The sequence below is a fragment of the Theropithecus gelada genome, chromosome 16 (genome assembly GCF_003255815.1).
Source record: "Theropithecus gelada isolate Dixy chromosome 16, Tgel_1.0, whole genome shotgun sequence".
Classification (NCBI taxonomy): Eukaryota; Metazoa; Chordata; class Mammalia; order Primates; family Cercopithecidae; genus Theropithecus; species Theropithecus gelada.
This window is the reverse complement of record NC_037684.1, coordinates 64,874,393-64,889,101: the sequence shown is the minus strand read 5'-3', so window position 1 is coordinate 64,889,101 and position 14,709 is coordinate 64,874,393. Positions and strand designations below refer to the sequence as shown.

Sequence of the window (14,709 nt, the reverse complement as noted above, 5' to 3'; positions counted from 1 at the left end):
GGAATAAGTGCCTCATTTATAGATACATAGTTTGTGGCAGAGCTAGAACTAGAAAAGACTCCAGGCCCCATTATCTTGCCAGTGCCCACACGGCACCTAGCCCTGGGTTTCTCTCAGCAAAAGCTAGCTATGGCTCACCAAGGCTGTTAATGCTGAGAATAAAGAAGTAACACAGTCTCGGATCTCAAGCAATGCATTCTAGTGGGCAGTCAACTGCAGTATTGTTTGTCTGATTCTAAAATACACTTAAAAGAAGGCAACATTGAGAGACCTGAGGGAGAGCGTCTGGGAAGGTATTCCTAGAGGAGGTGAAGTTGGATTGAGGCCAAAGGGACATGCAGGAGATATCCCAGTGGTTGTGGGTCTAGGAAGAGTATGTTGGAAGAAAGGATATAGTGTGACCTCTGTGTAGGTAAATGAATAAAGGAGGCAGACATCGACTATGTACTATGAATGTTGGCTGTGGCAGCCAGAAGGAAGAATAACACCGGGTTATGAGCTATCAGAATGAAATTAGGGCCGGGTGCCATGACTCATACCTGTAATCCCAACACTGTGGGAGGCCGAGGCAGGTGGATCCCTTAAGCCTAGGAGTTCAAGACCAGCCTGGGCAACATGGCAAAACCCTGTCTCTACAAAGATACAAAAATTAGCCGGGCATGGTGGCACCTGCCTGTGGTCCCAGCTACTCAGGAGACTGAGGTGGGAGGATTACTTGAGCCCAGGAGACAGAGGTTGCAGTGAGCTGAAATCACACCACTGCACTGCAGCCTGGGCAACAGAGCAAGACTCTGTCTGAAAAAAGAAAAAGAAAAAAGAAATTAGACTTGAGGGGCAGGACAGTACTATGTTCTTTGTAAATCTCAGTTTATACATAGAATATATGAATGGATTTGTTTAATAATATTATATAAAAAGAATATGACATAGTGAACACAGCACTTATTTCTCTTTCATGGAAGTTATTTATGCCTAACTGCTGTGAAATCCTCCTTGGGCACCTGAGACATCCACCAGAGGAAAAGCAAGCACAGCATGGCAAGCAGCGAAAAAGCTACTTGGGCCAGGCCCTGTGAGCTCAATTCCTTTCTAGGCAATGACAAACTTGTTTCGTATTGTTGAGAACACACACAGGTGCTAGAGGCAGACAGGCCTGGGTCCTCATCCCAGCAACCTTGCCCCTTTTTAGCTGTGTCACTTGGGAGGATTACCTAGCCTCCCTGAGGAACTTTTTCTCATCTGTGAAATAGGGATAATAATATTCATAAGTGATTAGAAATTCTGCATCCTCTACTGGGAATTTTGTCCGTGAGCTAGATATGGGTTTGATTTTTCACCTTTTTATTTGAAAATTTTAGTTGGACCCTTAAATTATTAATCACTTTAAAATCATGTGCGATTCTTTTGTTATGTTTGGTGTATAAAACATGTTGACTTGAGACAATGTTTATAGATGTTTATCCTCCTTCAACTTTCTTTCCTCAGTGTTTAATACTTTTTTTCCTCCTTTAAGATGAAATTAGCAATGATTCCTCTCTGGTTGTGGGTGTACTTGAAGCCATTCCGAAAGGCCATGGTTTCCAAATCTGGCCAGGTGTCAGAATCACCCGGGGAGCTTATTTAAGGAAGGGTTTTTAATCCCCATCTCCCAGAGTTGAATGATTTAGTGAGGTGGAGTGCCAGGAAATACATTTTTATAAAACTTCCCAGTTGAATTTGATATGCGGCAGGGTTTGAGAATCAAGGTTAATTAGGCATATAAAGTCATCCAGGCAAACGATGTGTGGAGTAAGCCTGAGTTACTGTTATTTACCCCCAGAGACTCTGGCATAAGAATAGGAGATAATGAGGGGGCTTGATTAGATTTAGGACTGTATAATGGGGTTGGAGGCGTTAACTTGGCTTGAGAGGAGTAGTTACTAATATTTTATAGGCTATTACTGCAACTTTATTATATCAAATATTTTAAAACCAGGCAAATGGTCACTTTCTTTTTTTTTTGTTTGTTTTGTTCTGTTTTATAGATCGTGAGGACCAGTCAATTCTTTGCACGTAAGTAAATGTTGAATGTTCAGATTTGTTTTTGATTTTCTTGGAAAGTGGAGCAATTATTTTTGTCTGGGGGGAGGGGAGAAGTAGAGCAGTAATTTTTAAGAGTTTGATGTAAACCTTGCAGTTATTTTAAGACTAAGATTATGTAAGTTGCTTAAATTGAGTGTTAATGTTTAGTTGTCAGTCTGAGCTTTTCACACATTTTGTAATGTTTATCTGTGAAACTGACATCTTTAGTTCATATGTCCAAGTATAGGCCTACTGGACGTTTCGGTAATTTATTCTTTTTGTTCAATAAGCATTTACTGAATATCATGTGCCTACGGTACTGTGTGCTCAGTGTTAAACATTCACAGGAGAATAAAACAATATCCACCACGGGACACAATTAGATTTGCACTTTAGAAAGATTACTTTGGCGGCAGTGTGAAAAACGGAGTGGAGGAAGAGTTGAAACAAGAGGACCAGTTAGGAGGCTATTCAGTCATCTAAGCAAGAAATGATGAGGACTTCAGGTATAGAAGTGGTTGTGAACCTAGAGAGAAGTGGTTGAATTTAAGCAGTGTTCAGTTTAGGAGGCAGACTTAGCAGGACTTGGTGATTTACATGCATCAGGAAAAGGAGTTAAGAGAGAAGGTGAGTGGGTGAGATGAGCAGCAGCGTGTGCATTGGACCCAGCAGTGGAGAATGGAGGGTGCTGGAGTGGACTGGGGATATAGCGAGAAGGTGGAAGCCAGGTGGCAGTTGAGGCATGAAGGGGAGGTGAAAATGTTAAAAATAAAATACAATTTTAAAGAAACTCAAGTATAAACCTACTTTCAGATAGTTTGAGAAGGTGAAGAGTAGTTGAGTGGTGGTAAGAGATCAATAGGATTTTAGTTGTTATTGGTGGTGTTTTAAGTGTGACCAAGATTCCATGCTGATGAGAGGAAGACAACTTTTTGGGAGTGGCTGGGATGGGGGCAGGAAAGAGAGTTGAGAGAGCAAGGAGGGTGATGAGATGCAGAGCACAGGGGTTGGGTATCTGGACACAGTGAGGTCCTAATGGGGGGCACGGCCCTTCTCCAGTGACGGGGCCAAGGAAGCAGATGAGTACCAATATGGGTAAGTAGGGATGGGGAGCTGTGAATTGAGAAAATTCTAATCTAATGGTTTTTCTGTGAAGTAGAAGACTTGGTATTTAATAAGAAAGGGGAGGAGTGGCAGGATAGGAGGTTTGAGGAGATGAGAGTTAGTTGGCTTTGTTATGTGAATTTTCTGCTAACATTGTTTAGCCTTGAGGAGTTATATAAATTAGCTTTTTCTGAACAACAAATCACCCTGAAACTTAGTGGCTCAAATCAGCATAGTTCTACAGGTTTCCCAGCAGTTGGATTGGGCTCAGCTGGGCGGTTCTGCCGATCTGGGCCAGACTCAGCTTTCTCACTGAAGGCTCACTCCTGTGTCTGCAGACAACTGTGGTATGACTGGCTGACTGTTGGTGGGGGTGCCTTGGTTTCTTCTCCACCTGGCGTCTCTTTCTTCAGCAGTCTTGCCCTGGCTTTTAACGTGGTAATAATGTTCAACAGCAGCAAGAGGCAAGCTCCAGTGTGTAAGCAGTGTTCAAGTTTCTGCTTGTGTCACATTCTGCTGTCCCATTCCCAAGGAAGACATGGCCAAGGCATGGCATGAGTCAGGTGGGAAACATCATAAAGTGAGGCATGAAACAATTGGGGCCATTACTTTAGTCGATCCACCACGGATATGTTGGAATACAACCAAATCCAGGTGGAGACTTGTACCTTCTCTTAGATGGAGTGGTTTGATGAAGACTTTTGGGACCATCTGAAAGCAGGAAGCACTTAGGGAGGGAATGACTTGCTGTTTGACAGAACGAAAGTTCGTGAGTACTGATTTTGTTACCCAAAGTGACCATTACAGACACTAGCACTTATAATTAGATGATGAACACTGTTTTAGTTAGTACCTTGTCACCAATTAATAGACTTGGATTTATGAGGTAAGTCTTCTAGCACCTGGGTTTATCTCTTCTTGGGTACAAAGTGGCAGTCATCAAGTACCATGTTTGTTTTCTTCCGTTCTTTTTTAAATTGCTTTTTCCATTTTATTATGAATATTTTCAGACATAAAGCACAGTTGAAAGAATTTTGCAGTGAACACCCATGTGTCTACCACCTAGATTCTACTGTTAATATTTCACTGTACTTGCTTTATCCTGTCATCCACCAGTCCTTCTTATACTGTTTATGTTGAGAGGAAAACTTTTCCTCTTGCATCTTGGGTTCAGAATTTGGGGACCTGCAAGTTAACTGACAATGGACAGATTAACAGAGAAAAGAGAAGACGTATTTACACAAGTGTACTCAGTGATGAGTCTCTTGTGGAATTATAGAAATAAAAGGTGTATATCCTCTCCTTGACAAAAGGGTCCCGTGAAGTTTAAGGCTTCAGTGGGAAAGTGTGGAGGGTTCTCTGTCTAATTGATGCTAATGAACAGTTGGGTTCACATTTTGCAGTGCTAAAGGGCACGCTTTTCTCAATCTGGGAACCTCCCTGGGAGGGGTCAATGGCAGCTGCATATACTGGGGGTTCTGCTAAAGTTTAGATGATGTTTCCTTATGTGGCTGCTGAGATGTTTTCAGTTTAAAGTGATTTTCATACCACTTTAGTGGGCTATTAATCCCTTCATTTGATACATTTCAAGGTCAGTTGTAGATAGACAGCAGTACACTTTCCCCTAAGTACTCAAGCATATAGTGTTAACTGAAGCTCAGTATTTTCATCTTTTTCTTTTGAAGCAAAATTTACTTAGAATTAAATGCACAAAGCTTAAGTATTCATTTCCTGAGTCCTTGCATAACCTGAACGCTTCACCAGATGTAAACAATAATACCATCACCCCAGGAAGTTCCTTCTCCTGTCCCCCGTACATACCTACCTCCACCTCTCTCAGCCTCATTATAGTTTAAAATTTTTTAGATACCCCTGATATTTAGTAACAGCTTTTCATGTTCATATCTATTATAAAGTTACATCATGACCTGAAAAATATGAAAAAGTGAAACAGTATATCTTAGATTTAAGAAAATATTATATGTTCATGGTGCCTTTGAGGATCCACCAAATACGGTACCCCAAGTGCATGTGACTGGTATCTTCGTAAATTTAGTCCACCGCCAAGCTAATTAAGTTTTCTGCATGAGGTAACTAATTAGGGGCAATCACTCTGTGATTTTCCCCATGCTCATGTTAAATAAATTTGTATGCCTTTTCTTTTATTAAAAAACTATTTAGTCAACTTCACAAACTTTACATATGTAGCTATATACATATATATATGTGTGTGTGTGTGTATATATATATATATATGTAGTACAACCAAAAGAAAATACAGGCCAGGCGCAGTGGCTCACGCCTGTAATCCCAGCACTTTGGGAGGCCAAGGTGGGCAGATCACCTGAGGCTGGAAGTTCGTGACCAGCCTGACCAACATAGAGAAACCCCATCTCTACTGAAAATACAAAATTGGCCGGGCATGGTGGCACATGCCTGTAATCTCAGCTACTCAGGAGGCTGAGGCAGGAGAATCACTTGAACCCAGGAGGCAGAGGTTGTGGTGAGCTGAGATTGCGCCATTGCACTCCAGCCTGGGCAATAAGAGCGAAACTCTGTCTCAAAATAAATAATAAAATAAATAAATACAACTAGATACAACATGGTTTTATTATTATTTCTTAATCAGTATTAAGTAGTTTGATAGCATCTCCTTAAGCTTTTGAGAACGAAAACCTTTTTATGTGAGGAATGCAAACCTCTTTAAGTTATCAGGCCCAGAGAGGCATTGGAATGAAACAAGTTTCACTCCCTCCTTGAACTAGGTAGTTACCTCTTAAAGCCACCTGTTACATGTGCTCTAGACTAACTGATGCCAGATAGCCAAAAAATGCCGTACACTAGATACTATAACTCATCCCCTATGGTTCAGCAATGTGTATCCAATCACTAATCAATGTTATCTCTATAAACCAGTGAGAATTCCTGTCACACAGCTTTGTATCAGCCCACTCCTTGTTCCCTCTTTCCTTTAAAAACTGCTTGTAACAAAGGCCCAAGGCAAGTTGAAGTGTGTCCTGGGCAGCTGGCTTCAACCTTGGCCCAAATACGCTTTCTATATTAATTTTGCCTCAGCATCTTCCTTTAGGTCAACATTTCACTTTTTTAGTCATTTATTCTGTAATTTACTTTTCCCCCAAAAGGATAAACTTCTTAATTTACACTCTGGCCTTATCTGCCCATAGTTCCCCAGGTAACCTTTTGTTTCTGCAGACTCAGGCCAGGCCTTGTGAGCTCCCACTTGCAAGCCACCTGTTTAATGCTTATTTATCTGAGTATCCTAGTATTCTTGTGTGTGGTGAAGACACTCGGGCTGCATGCATCCTCTCTCAGGAGAGAGTAGTCTTTCACACTTGCACCCCCATAGAGCTGGAGGTGAAATCCTGCTTCAGTGTAATCCTCATGTCGATTTTCCTTCTCATCAGAATTAAAATTCACAAAGCAGTCACCCTTGATGAGGAAATTACTCTGTTCTCTTACACCCCCCTTTTAAAGAATACTCTGTTTCTATTTTATGACTCTAACTGCTTTAGGCAAGTTGGTTTTCTCCTTTTAAGTATCTTTGGGTATAATGTAAAAATTATAAAATAATGGTTGCCTCACAATGGCCTATTAAGATGTGACAATCGATGTTTTTGTAAAGGAATCTTATCTATTATATACAAATATTACATTAAGTAATGATGGCGAAGCCAGCCAGCCAGGATTGAGAACAGTTGATTCCTGCTAGGAATAACATACCTTAAAAGTTTTAAGGCAACTAAATTGATAGAATTGATTAAACAACTAAGGCAACAGTGTAATGTAGTTGAAAAAACATTGTGTGGTCAGATAGAACTCTGGTGTTCTTTCTTCTCCCAGCTCTGCCATGAACTGTGTGATTCTGGATCAGATTGTCAGCCTCTCTAAACCCTATTTCTGTATGAGAATAACTGTTTAGGGGCAATCACTCTGTGATTCTCCCCACGCTCATGTTAAACGAATTTGTGTGCGTTTTCTCTTGTTTAAAAAAAAGAAAAAGAGTAATTATTTCGTCAACTATGTAGTCGATTTGCTTTTCTAATGACCCTATTTTAGATGTCCTCAAGTCCTAAAACTTTAGGAATTATTAGATGGCTGTAGCTGTGTGTCTCACTTTCGATGACATCCATGTTATGGAAGAAAAAGAAGTATCAAATCAACTTGTAAATAAAAATTTAAAATGTTCTAGGCAGATATGCAAGGAAAGTGAACATATCTTTGGAAGTGTTCTCTCTGTTAATCTTTGCAATACCTCTGTTGTGTCCATTTACTGTCACATTATCCAAGACCTGATACGAGCTAGTGCCAGTGCGATAGGGGAGACTTGAGCCCAAGCCTATCTTGATCACAAAATCTCTGCTCTTCACAGTAAGCTGCTTTCTAAAGAGAGTTTGGAAACTGTAGGAAGTTATCTACTAATGTTGTATGTTTTTATAGGTATAAATAATAGAGGGGATAATATGTATATGGTGTTTTTCAGATTGAGGCTGTCTAAAACAAGAACTTCAAGCAGAGGGTGATTTTTGAAGCTAGGCTGAATTCAATGTTACAAATATCCAGACAAAATAAAATACCTATATTTTTACCAATAAAGATCTGAAAAAGGGGTTTCTCATTGGGGAAATCCCCATGGTCCAGAAGGAATTCAAAGTCTCAGAATTGGTCACGTGTTAATGATCTGCATCACTGTTTCTTTAGGCTGTTGTTTTTTATGTTTTTGTTTTGGATTGCACATCCCTTTGAGAAGCCAAAGCTGTAGACCTATTGAGGAAACGCAAATATGTTCATGTTTAGAAACTCCTGATCTTTTGTGTCCGAATGTGCTTCAACAGATTCAGGACACCCCCAGCTAGAAGCCTCCTTGCTTCGTTCTTGGTAGCTTTGTACTTCTACCACTTTTTTTGGAAGGGTTTCTTCTCCAAAAAAGCATGATGCTGGGTCTGCAGCCTTTCCCCTTAACCATAGTCCCTGTCTTAGACCAGCAGTGAAACAGCCAGCTACTTAAAGGGTAAGACTGCTTCACCGTTACATCTCATTTTGTTGATGGAAATGAGGTCAGATTCCCTTTGTCCTCACCCGTTGAGGTTTTGGCCTGTTGTTCATGTTTCAGAGGATTCTCCTAACTAATTTTCTTAGACAGAAGTCTGCTGAGCTTTCTTTTTGGCTCTCTTCCCTCTGCTTTTGTTCAAGCTGCTCTTAGTTACCTCCTCTGTTTCCATCTGGAACAGATGTGCCATTTCTCATTGTTTCATTTTGTTTTTTCTATTTTCCCAAGGTCTACACGCCTTTGATCCTGCCACCTCCTTCATTAAAATCAGATTTTAAAAATTTCCATTACCATCATCATCGTCATCATCGATCATTATCATAACTATTGGTATCACCACTACCATTTATTGAGAGCCTTTTGGCCAGGACAGTGCTAGGCCCTTTCCCGCATTATCTCAGTCCTGTGGAGTCTCATTTTAAAGGCATGTAAACTCAGCCTCAGAGAACTGAGTAACTTGCCTAAAACTCCATAGCTAGGGAGTGGCAGAAGGATTTGAATCTAGGTAGGTCATTTTGATTCTGTAGCTCAGGTTCTTAACCACCGTCCTAACTATTGATTCATAAAGTTTAGTAATTCAAATCACCTCATGTATAGTGGATGAATATTTGAGTGGACAATAATGGATAATGTTTACTGAATGCCACTTACATACTTTAGTTGGGCTGTATTTTTCCTTCAACAACCCTATGCATTAGGAGCTATTATCCCCATTTTATAGTGGGCAGTGTAAGACCCAGAGTCTATCCTCTTGGGAGCTCAACAGTAAGATTTTGAATATATCTTATCTTTGAAGCCGTATTTTCTCTAGCAGACTTACCTTAGACTTGAAGTATGTAAAATGTAGCAGGGTTCATAAGCAATTGTTGAAGTATGGCTGCCTAAGTATGACAGGCAGGAAAAAATGCTTTAGGGTCACACTGAAGCATGTCCAGTGAGGGGGTTAGCTGGGAAACCACAGAGACAAACCAGGCTGGAAAGTAACAATCATCACTATATTTGAGACAAGTCATCGTCAGTCTGAAAAAGAGGCCCATTTCGTGGCATAATAAGAAATTATCTTTTTGAAACCAACAACCAATCTCACGATTAACATGGAAACACTCAGTATTTCTAATAATGCTGAGAACAAAACAGAGAGACCACTGTCATAGCTATTTAAGAAATTACACTTGAATAAAACCCAGATTCTTTACCATGACCTCCAGGGTCCATGGCACCCCTCCCCTTCCTGCTCCATCTGTCTCTCTTGCCACTCCCTCCCCTGGTTGTTATTTATATCAAATCCTGGCACCTGGCCATCAGTCCCTGGACTAGGCCAAGCTCTTTTCTGCTTTGGGGTCTTTACATGTACCTCTCCCATCTTCCTGAACACATTCCCAGCTCTTCACTTGCCAGTTCTTGCTCGTCTTTCAGGAACCTTTCCCCTGACCTTCATATCTACAGGAGGGGGCTGTCCTTCTCTTTTTCCTTTTAGTGTCTTTTGTAGCGTTCCTTATATCCTAGTAATCTAATAATCTTACCTGTTTTTCTTATTTATTTTCTGTCTGTTCTTCTCACCTTGCGCCCCACAAGGACATGGACAATATTCACACTATATCCCTAGCACTTAGAAGAATGCCTGACACATAGAAGTTGATTTGCAAATGTTTGTTGAAAGAATACGTAATTGAATGAATGAATAGCAACTATTGTCTTATCTGTGTACCAATAGTAGCCAGGTAGAAAATATAATGGTGATGAAAAGAGATTGATAAGAACAAAAATTATTAAAAAGAGCCTAGGAATAAACCTTAAAAATGTGTAGGGCCTACATTTATTCATTGACTCGGCAGTCTATATCAAGCACTTGCTCTGTTGGGCACTGTGATTTTAAGGATAAATAAGGCAAACATGATCCTTGCTTGTTTTGAACTTAGAAAAATGCAAAACTTATACCTGGGAGACACAGGGATAAAGACACCATTTCTCCTTAAAAAAAAAAAAAAAGAGGCTGAATATTGATACCATTTAACTCAAAATTCTACCTATCGTTTTTTATTTGGGAGGCAGGGAGAGGGGGAAGAGATAACAGAAAAAAACTATTTGAAGTTGATGTAAAAAATAAACCTCAGAGTCTACCTGATTTCTTTTTGCTCTTTTCAAAAAGAAGGATGATGGTGGGTGCTCTGGTTAGCCACATTTCAGAACCACTGAATATGGTGCTGGCTTGGAAATAAGCCACATGTATGGGGAATAAGAATAAGATAAAGATAACTTTTTTTTTTTTTTGAGATGAAGTCTCACTCTGTCACCCAGGCTTGAGTGCAGTAGCAAGATCTCGGCTTACTGCAACCTCCACTTCCCAGGTTCAAGCGATTCTCCTGCCTCAACCTCCCGAGTAGCTGGGATTACAGGCGCCCGCCACCATGCCTGTCTAAAAGATAACATTTTAGATCACCTGAGAATGAATGTCTTTGTCAGTCATTGATATTGGGAGGTGGGCTGAATCATCCAGGGGAAACAATTAGATTAAATTCTTACCTCAAATCATAAAATTTTTTTCAGATTGAAGCTTCAGCTGTAAAAAGTGAAACTATCAAAGTTGTAAAAGAAAACAACAGATGGATTTAATAATACAGATGATATAAAAGTGAGACTACAGATTGATGTAATCTTGGTTGCCAGAAAGGCCTCTTTTAGCAGGAATAGTGGGCAGAAACCTTAAAATAAAAGTTTGGTAGATTCGAGTGTCTAAGATTCAGACGCTTGTGGATGGCGAATCATTGAAGGAAACTAATGTTACTCTAACATGAGGGGTGGTTAATAAGCTTCACATAGGAAATAGTCTTATAAACCATTAAATGGGTTATATCTAGAATTATCAGCTCTTGGAACTAGAAAGGATCTGATCCAATGCCTGCATTTTACAGATTTGGGTTACTGAGGCCCAGAGAAGAAAATGTCCTTACTGAGGCCAACAGTTGGTCACTAGGGTTCCTTCACCCAGTCTTCCCTGCGGTTGAGTTTGTGGTTATCTGGGTGCAGTGTTAAGAAGATAATGCAACCAGTAAGACTACTGAAAAATTTAAGTTTTGGACACTTCAAACAGTAATTTTTTTTTTTTTTTTTTTTAAGACAGGGTCTCACTCTGCTGCCCAGGCTAGGGTGCAGTGGCACAATCACAGCTCGCTGCAGCCTCACCTTCCTAGGCTCAAGAGATCCTCCCACCTCAGCCTCTTGAGTAGTTAGGACTACAGGTGGAAGCCACCACACCCAGCTAATTTGTTATTTTTTTTTTTTTTATAGATACGGACCTCATTATGTTGCCTTGGCTGATCTTGAACTCCTGGGCTAAAGCGATTCTCCAGCCTTGGCCTCCCAAAGTGCTGGGATCACAGGCATGAGCCACTGTGGCCGGCCCAAATGGTGTAATTCTAAGTGCAATTCCAAGGAAGAGTCCTGTTAGAAAAATTAGATTTTCAGTCCTTAGATTAAATGCTTAGAGGATTATTCATTGGCAATGTATATAATAACATTTTTGAGTTTGGGGTTTTTTTTAAAAGAAAAATTAATTAGATATTGAAATTTTTATTATAATCCAAATTGAGAATTTTGTTGACTGTAAAGTTAGGTTTGCTTTGATCATGTCTTAGGGGAGCTTCAGTGTTTGAGCAGAGGCCGTAATTCAGGTATCGCTGTGTGCATAGCAGCTTGTCTGTATTTCAAGCCTAGTACTGAGTAGAAATGAAAAGCAACTTTCAAAATGTGCCAGCCTTGCTTGTAAATATGAATCATTTAAAGTGGTGGCATTTGTCCTCATTCACAACAAAATTCATAGTATTTACTGATTTTGACAACAAATTATGTCTGCCTATGTGTCAACACTGGGCAAAGTTACAAGGATTAAAAAGAAACAAAACACAGGCTGGGCAGGTGGTTCACTTTGTGTCAGGAGTTTGAGACCAGCCTAGCCAACATGGCTAGACCCCATCTCTACTAAAAATACAAAAACTTAGCCAGGTATGGTGGCGTGCGCCTATAGTCCCAGCTACTTGGGAGGCTGAGGCAGGAGAATTGTTTGAACCCAGGAGGCAGAGGTTGTAATGAGCCGAGATCACGCCACTGCGCTCCAGCCTGGGCAACAGAGCAAGACTTTGTCTCAAAAAAACAAAAAGAAAAGAAAGAAAAGAAACAAAACACAAATAAATAAATATATGAGGCTATAGCCCCTGCCATCAGGAACCCAGCCTATGAGGCCAGCAAATGATGGGAAGATCTTTAACAAGGTGCAAATGAGGCACAACATTGGCACCAGGAAGCAATTCGTCACTAGCATGCTGTGACAGGGGGATCTGAGAAGGCTTTCAGTGGCTTTGAAAATGAGTATCAGTACCAGTAGGCATCTCAGAGTTGTTCTTTCAGCTCCTTCAGATTAAATCATATTAATTTAATTGTTTTAGGGATTCTCTGTTTGCAGTGCTGGTCATGTTTATGGTACTGAAGAGTTTTCTTCATGAATGTTCTAATAAATTTCACTTCTCTGGTAGAACCCCCCACCCTCAAGGGAAAAAAGAGTGTCGTGAACATATTCCTGTGTCCTCTTACTGGCATCTATCAAGAAATATTTGGGTTTGCTGGGCGCAGTGGCTCAGGCCTGTAATCCCAGTGCTTTTTTAAAAGGCCGAGGTGAGCAGATCACTTGAGGCCAGGAGTTCGAGACCAGCCTGGCCAGCATGGCCAAACCCCATCTCTACTAAAAATACAAGAATTAGCCGGGCATGGTGGTGTGTGCATGTAATCCCAGCTACTTAAGAGGCTGAGGCACAAAAATTGCTTGAAGCCAGGAGGCAGAGGTTGCAGTGAGCCAAGATCGTTCCACTGCACTCCAGCCCAGGCAACAGAGTGAGACTCTGTCTCAAAGAAAAAGAAGAATTATTTGGGTTTATTATTTAATACCTTTTACAAGAATAATTTTCTAACTACTGTTGATAGTTACTTTTTCTGTTCTCTTTTTATTTTTATTATTGTTCCAATGCAATTTAATTTTTCAGTTGTAATTTTGGAATGCATGTGCTGTGCTTTTGTTAAAGTAGCCAATATTAATTCTTTCTTTCAGGGGTGAGTCAGGTGCTGGGAAGACAGAAAATACAAAGAAAGTTATTCAGTACCTTGCCCATGTTGCTTCTTCACATAAAGGAAGAAAGGACCATAATATTCCTGTAAGTTTCTGCTCTGTTGTTTTTTAAATCTCTTCTTATTCATTTATAATTTCAGAAGCAAAAATAAGGAAGTCAGTCTGCTCTCACACTGCTATAACTGACAGCTCCCTTGTCCCCACCCGCTCCCCGCCACCTACCCAGCAACGCTTTTTTCCACTCCAGGGGCTAGGATACAGGGAAATTGCTGTTAAAGAGGCTTTCTGACAGGGCAAACCGGAATTATGGTTGTGGCTTGATGCCTAATTTCTTGCAAAGATTTGCTGAGAATTGTTCAGCAGTACTTATGAAGACTTATTTTCCACCAAAAGAAGATGCTCGCCTATTTTCAGCCGTTCTTTCTGAACTTGCAGTAGCCTGTCGCTACTACCCACGGCAGCCTGAGGGGAGGAGAGAGATATGGGAAGAAGTGATGATAGAAAAAGGGCAAGAATAGAAATGTCAGTTCTCCTTAATTTCTAGACATGCAGAAGTGATAGTTAATACAGCCTGAGAGAATGCCAGCCAGCCCAGCTTCCACAGTTCTCAACTGCACATTGGCTTGGTGCTTTGGAAATGGCTTACTGCTAGGCAAAGACTCAAACTTGCTAACATTTGCATTTGTCTGTTTGTAATGAACAGCAGGAATCGCCTAAACCAGTGAAACACCAGGCAAGTGCTTTTCTTTATGCTTCTTAGTCTTGAGTGTTTGCACTAATTTCTGTCTGTAGATTGAGTCTCTGCTAGAATCAAATGCCACTAGTTCTAAGTGAAATCTGTCATTAAGAAAATTTACTTTTGAAAATTTATTGCTTAGAGCCTTATTCTTTCTTGAGAAGCGCATGCCGTTTTGCTTTAAATTTGTTTTCCAGATACATTTTAATATTTATTTGCCCTTTTATCATGACATTGAACTGCATGTTTATGAAGCCTATAAATTATGGTTTCATATGTCATTTACTAGGTGGAATTATTTTGATACTTACCAGACACATGGAAACCTAGCTTTGTGCCCTACACTACATTTTAAATTTGGGGCTGCCTCTTCAAAAGTTGTACCTTTGGAGCTAACAAATTTCTGATCTGTTAAAGTTTTATGGCATGGCATAGTTTATGCCTGTATGTGTTTTAACAAAGGCCTGATTATATTTAATATATTAAATAAATTAGAGCTGGGCACAGTGGTATACACCTATAGTCCCAGGTGTTTGGGAGGCTGAGACAGAAGGCCTGAGCCCAAGTATTTGAGGCTGCAGTGAGTTACGATCACACAACTGTGCTCCAGCCTGGACAACAGAG

The 14,709-nt window shown here is 40.4% G+C and overlaps 1 protein-coding gene across 4 annotated transcripts in view; it reads left to right on the top strand.

The window, feature by feature from the left end:
• Positions 1 to 14,709, top strand: part of MYH10 (myosin heavy chain 10) — a 153,064-nt gene that overhangs the window by 38,907 nt on the left and 99,448 nt on the right. For 2 of the 4 annotated variants that reach the window (XM_025363722.1, XM_025363721.1), the window contains exons 4-6: positions 2,025 to 2,052; positions 13,332 to 13,434; positions 14,053 to 14,082. In XM_025363722.1, the coding sequence (XP_025219507.1) occupies positions 2,025 to 2,052; positions 13,332 to 13,434; positions 14,053 to 14,082 (161 nt within the window). The remainder of the gene's footprint in view (positions 1 to 2,024; positions 2,053 to 13,331; positions 13,435 to 14,052; positions 14,083 to 14,709) is intronic. The other 2 variants (XM_025363723.1, XM_025363725.1) reach the window with 2 other exon arrangements.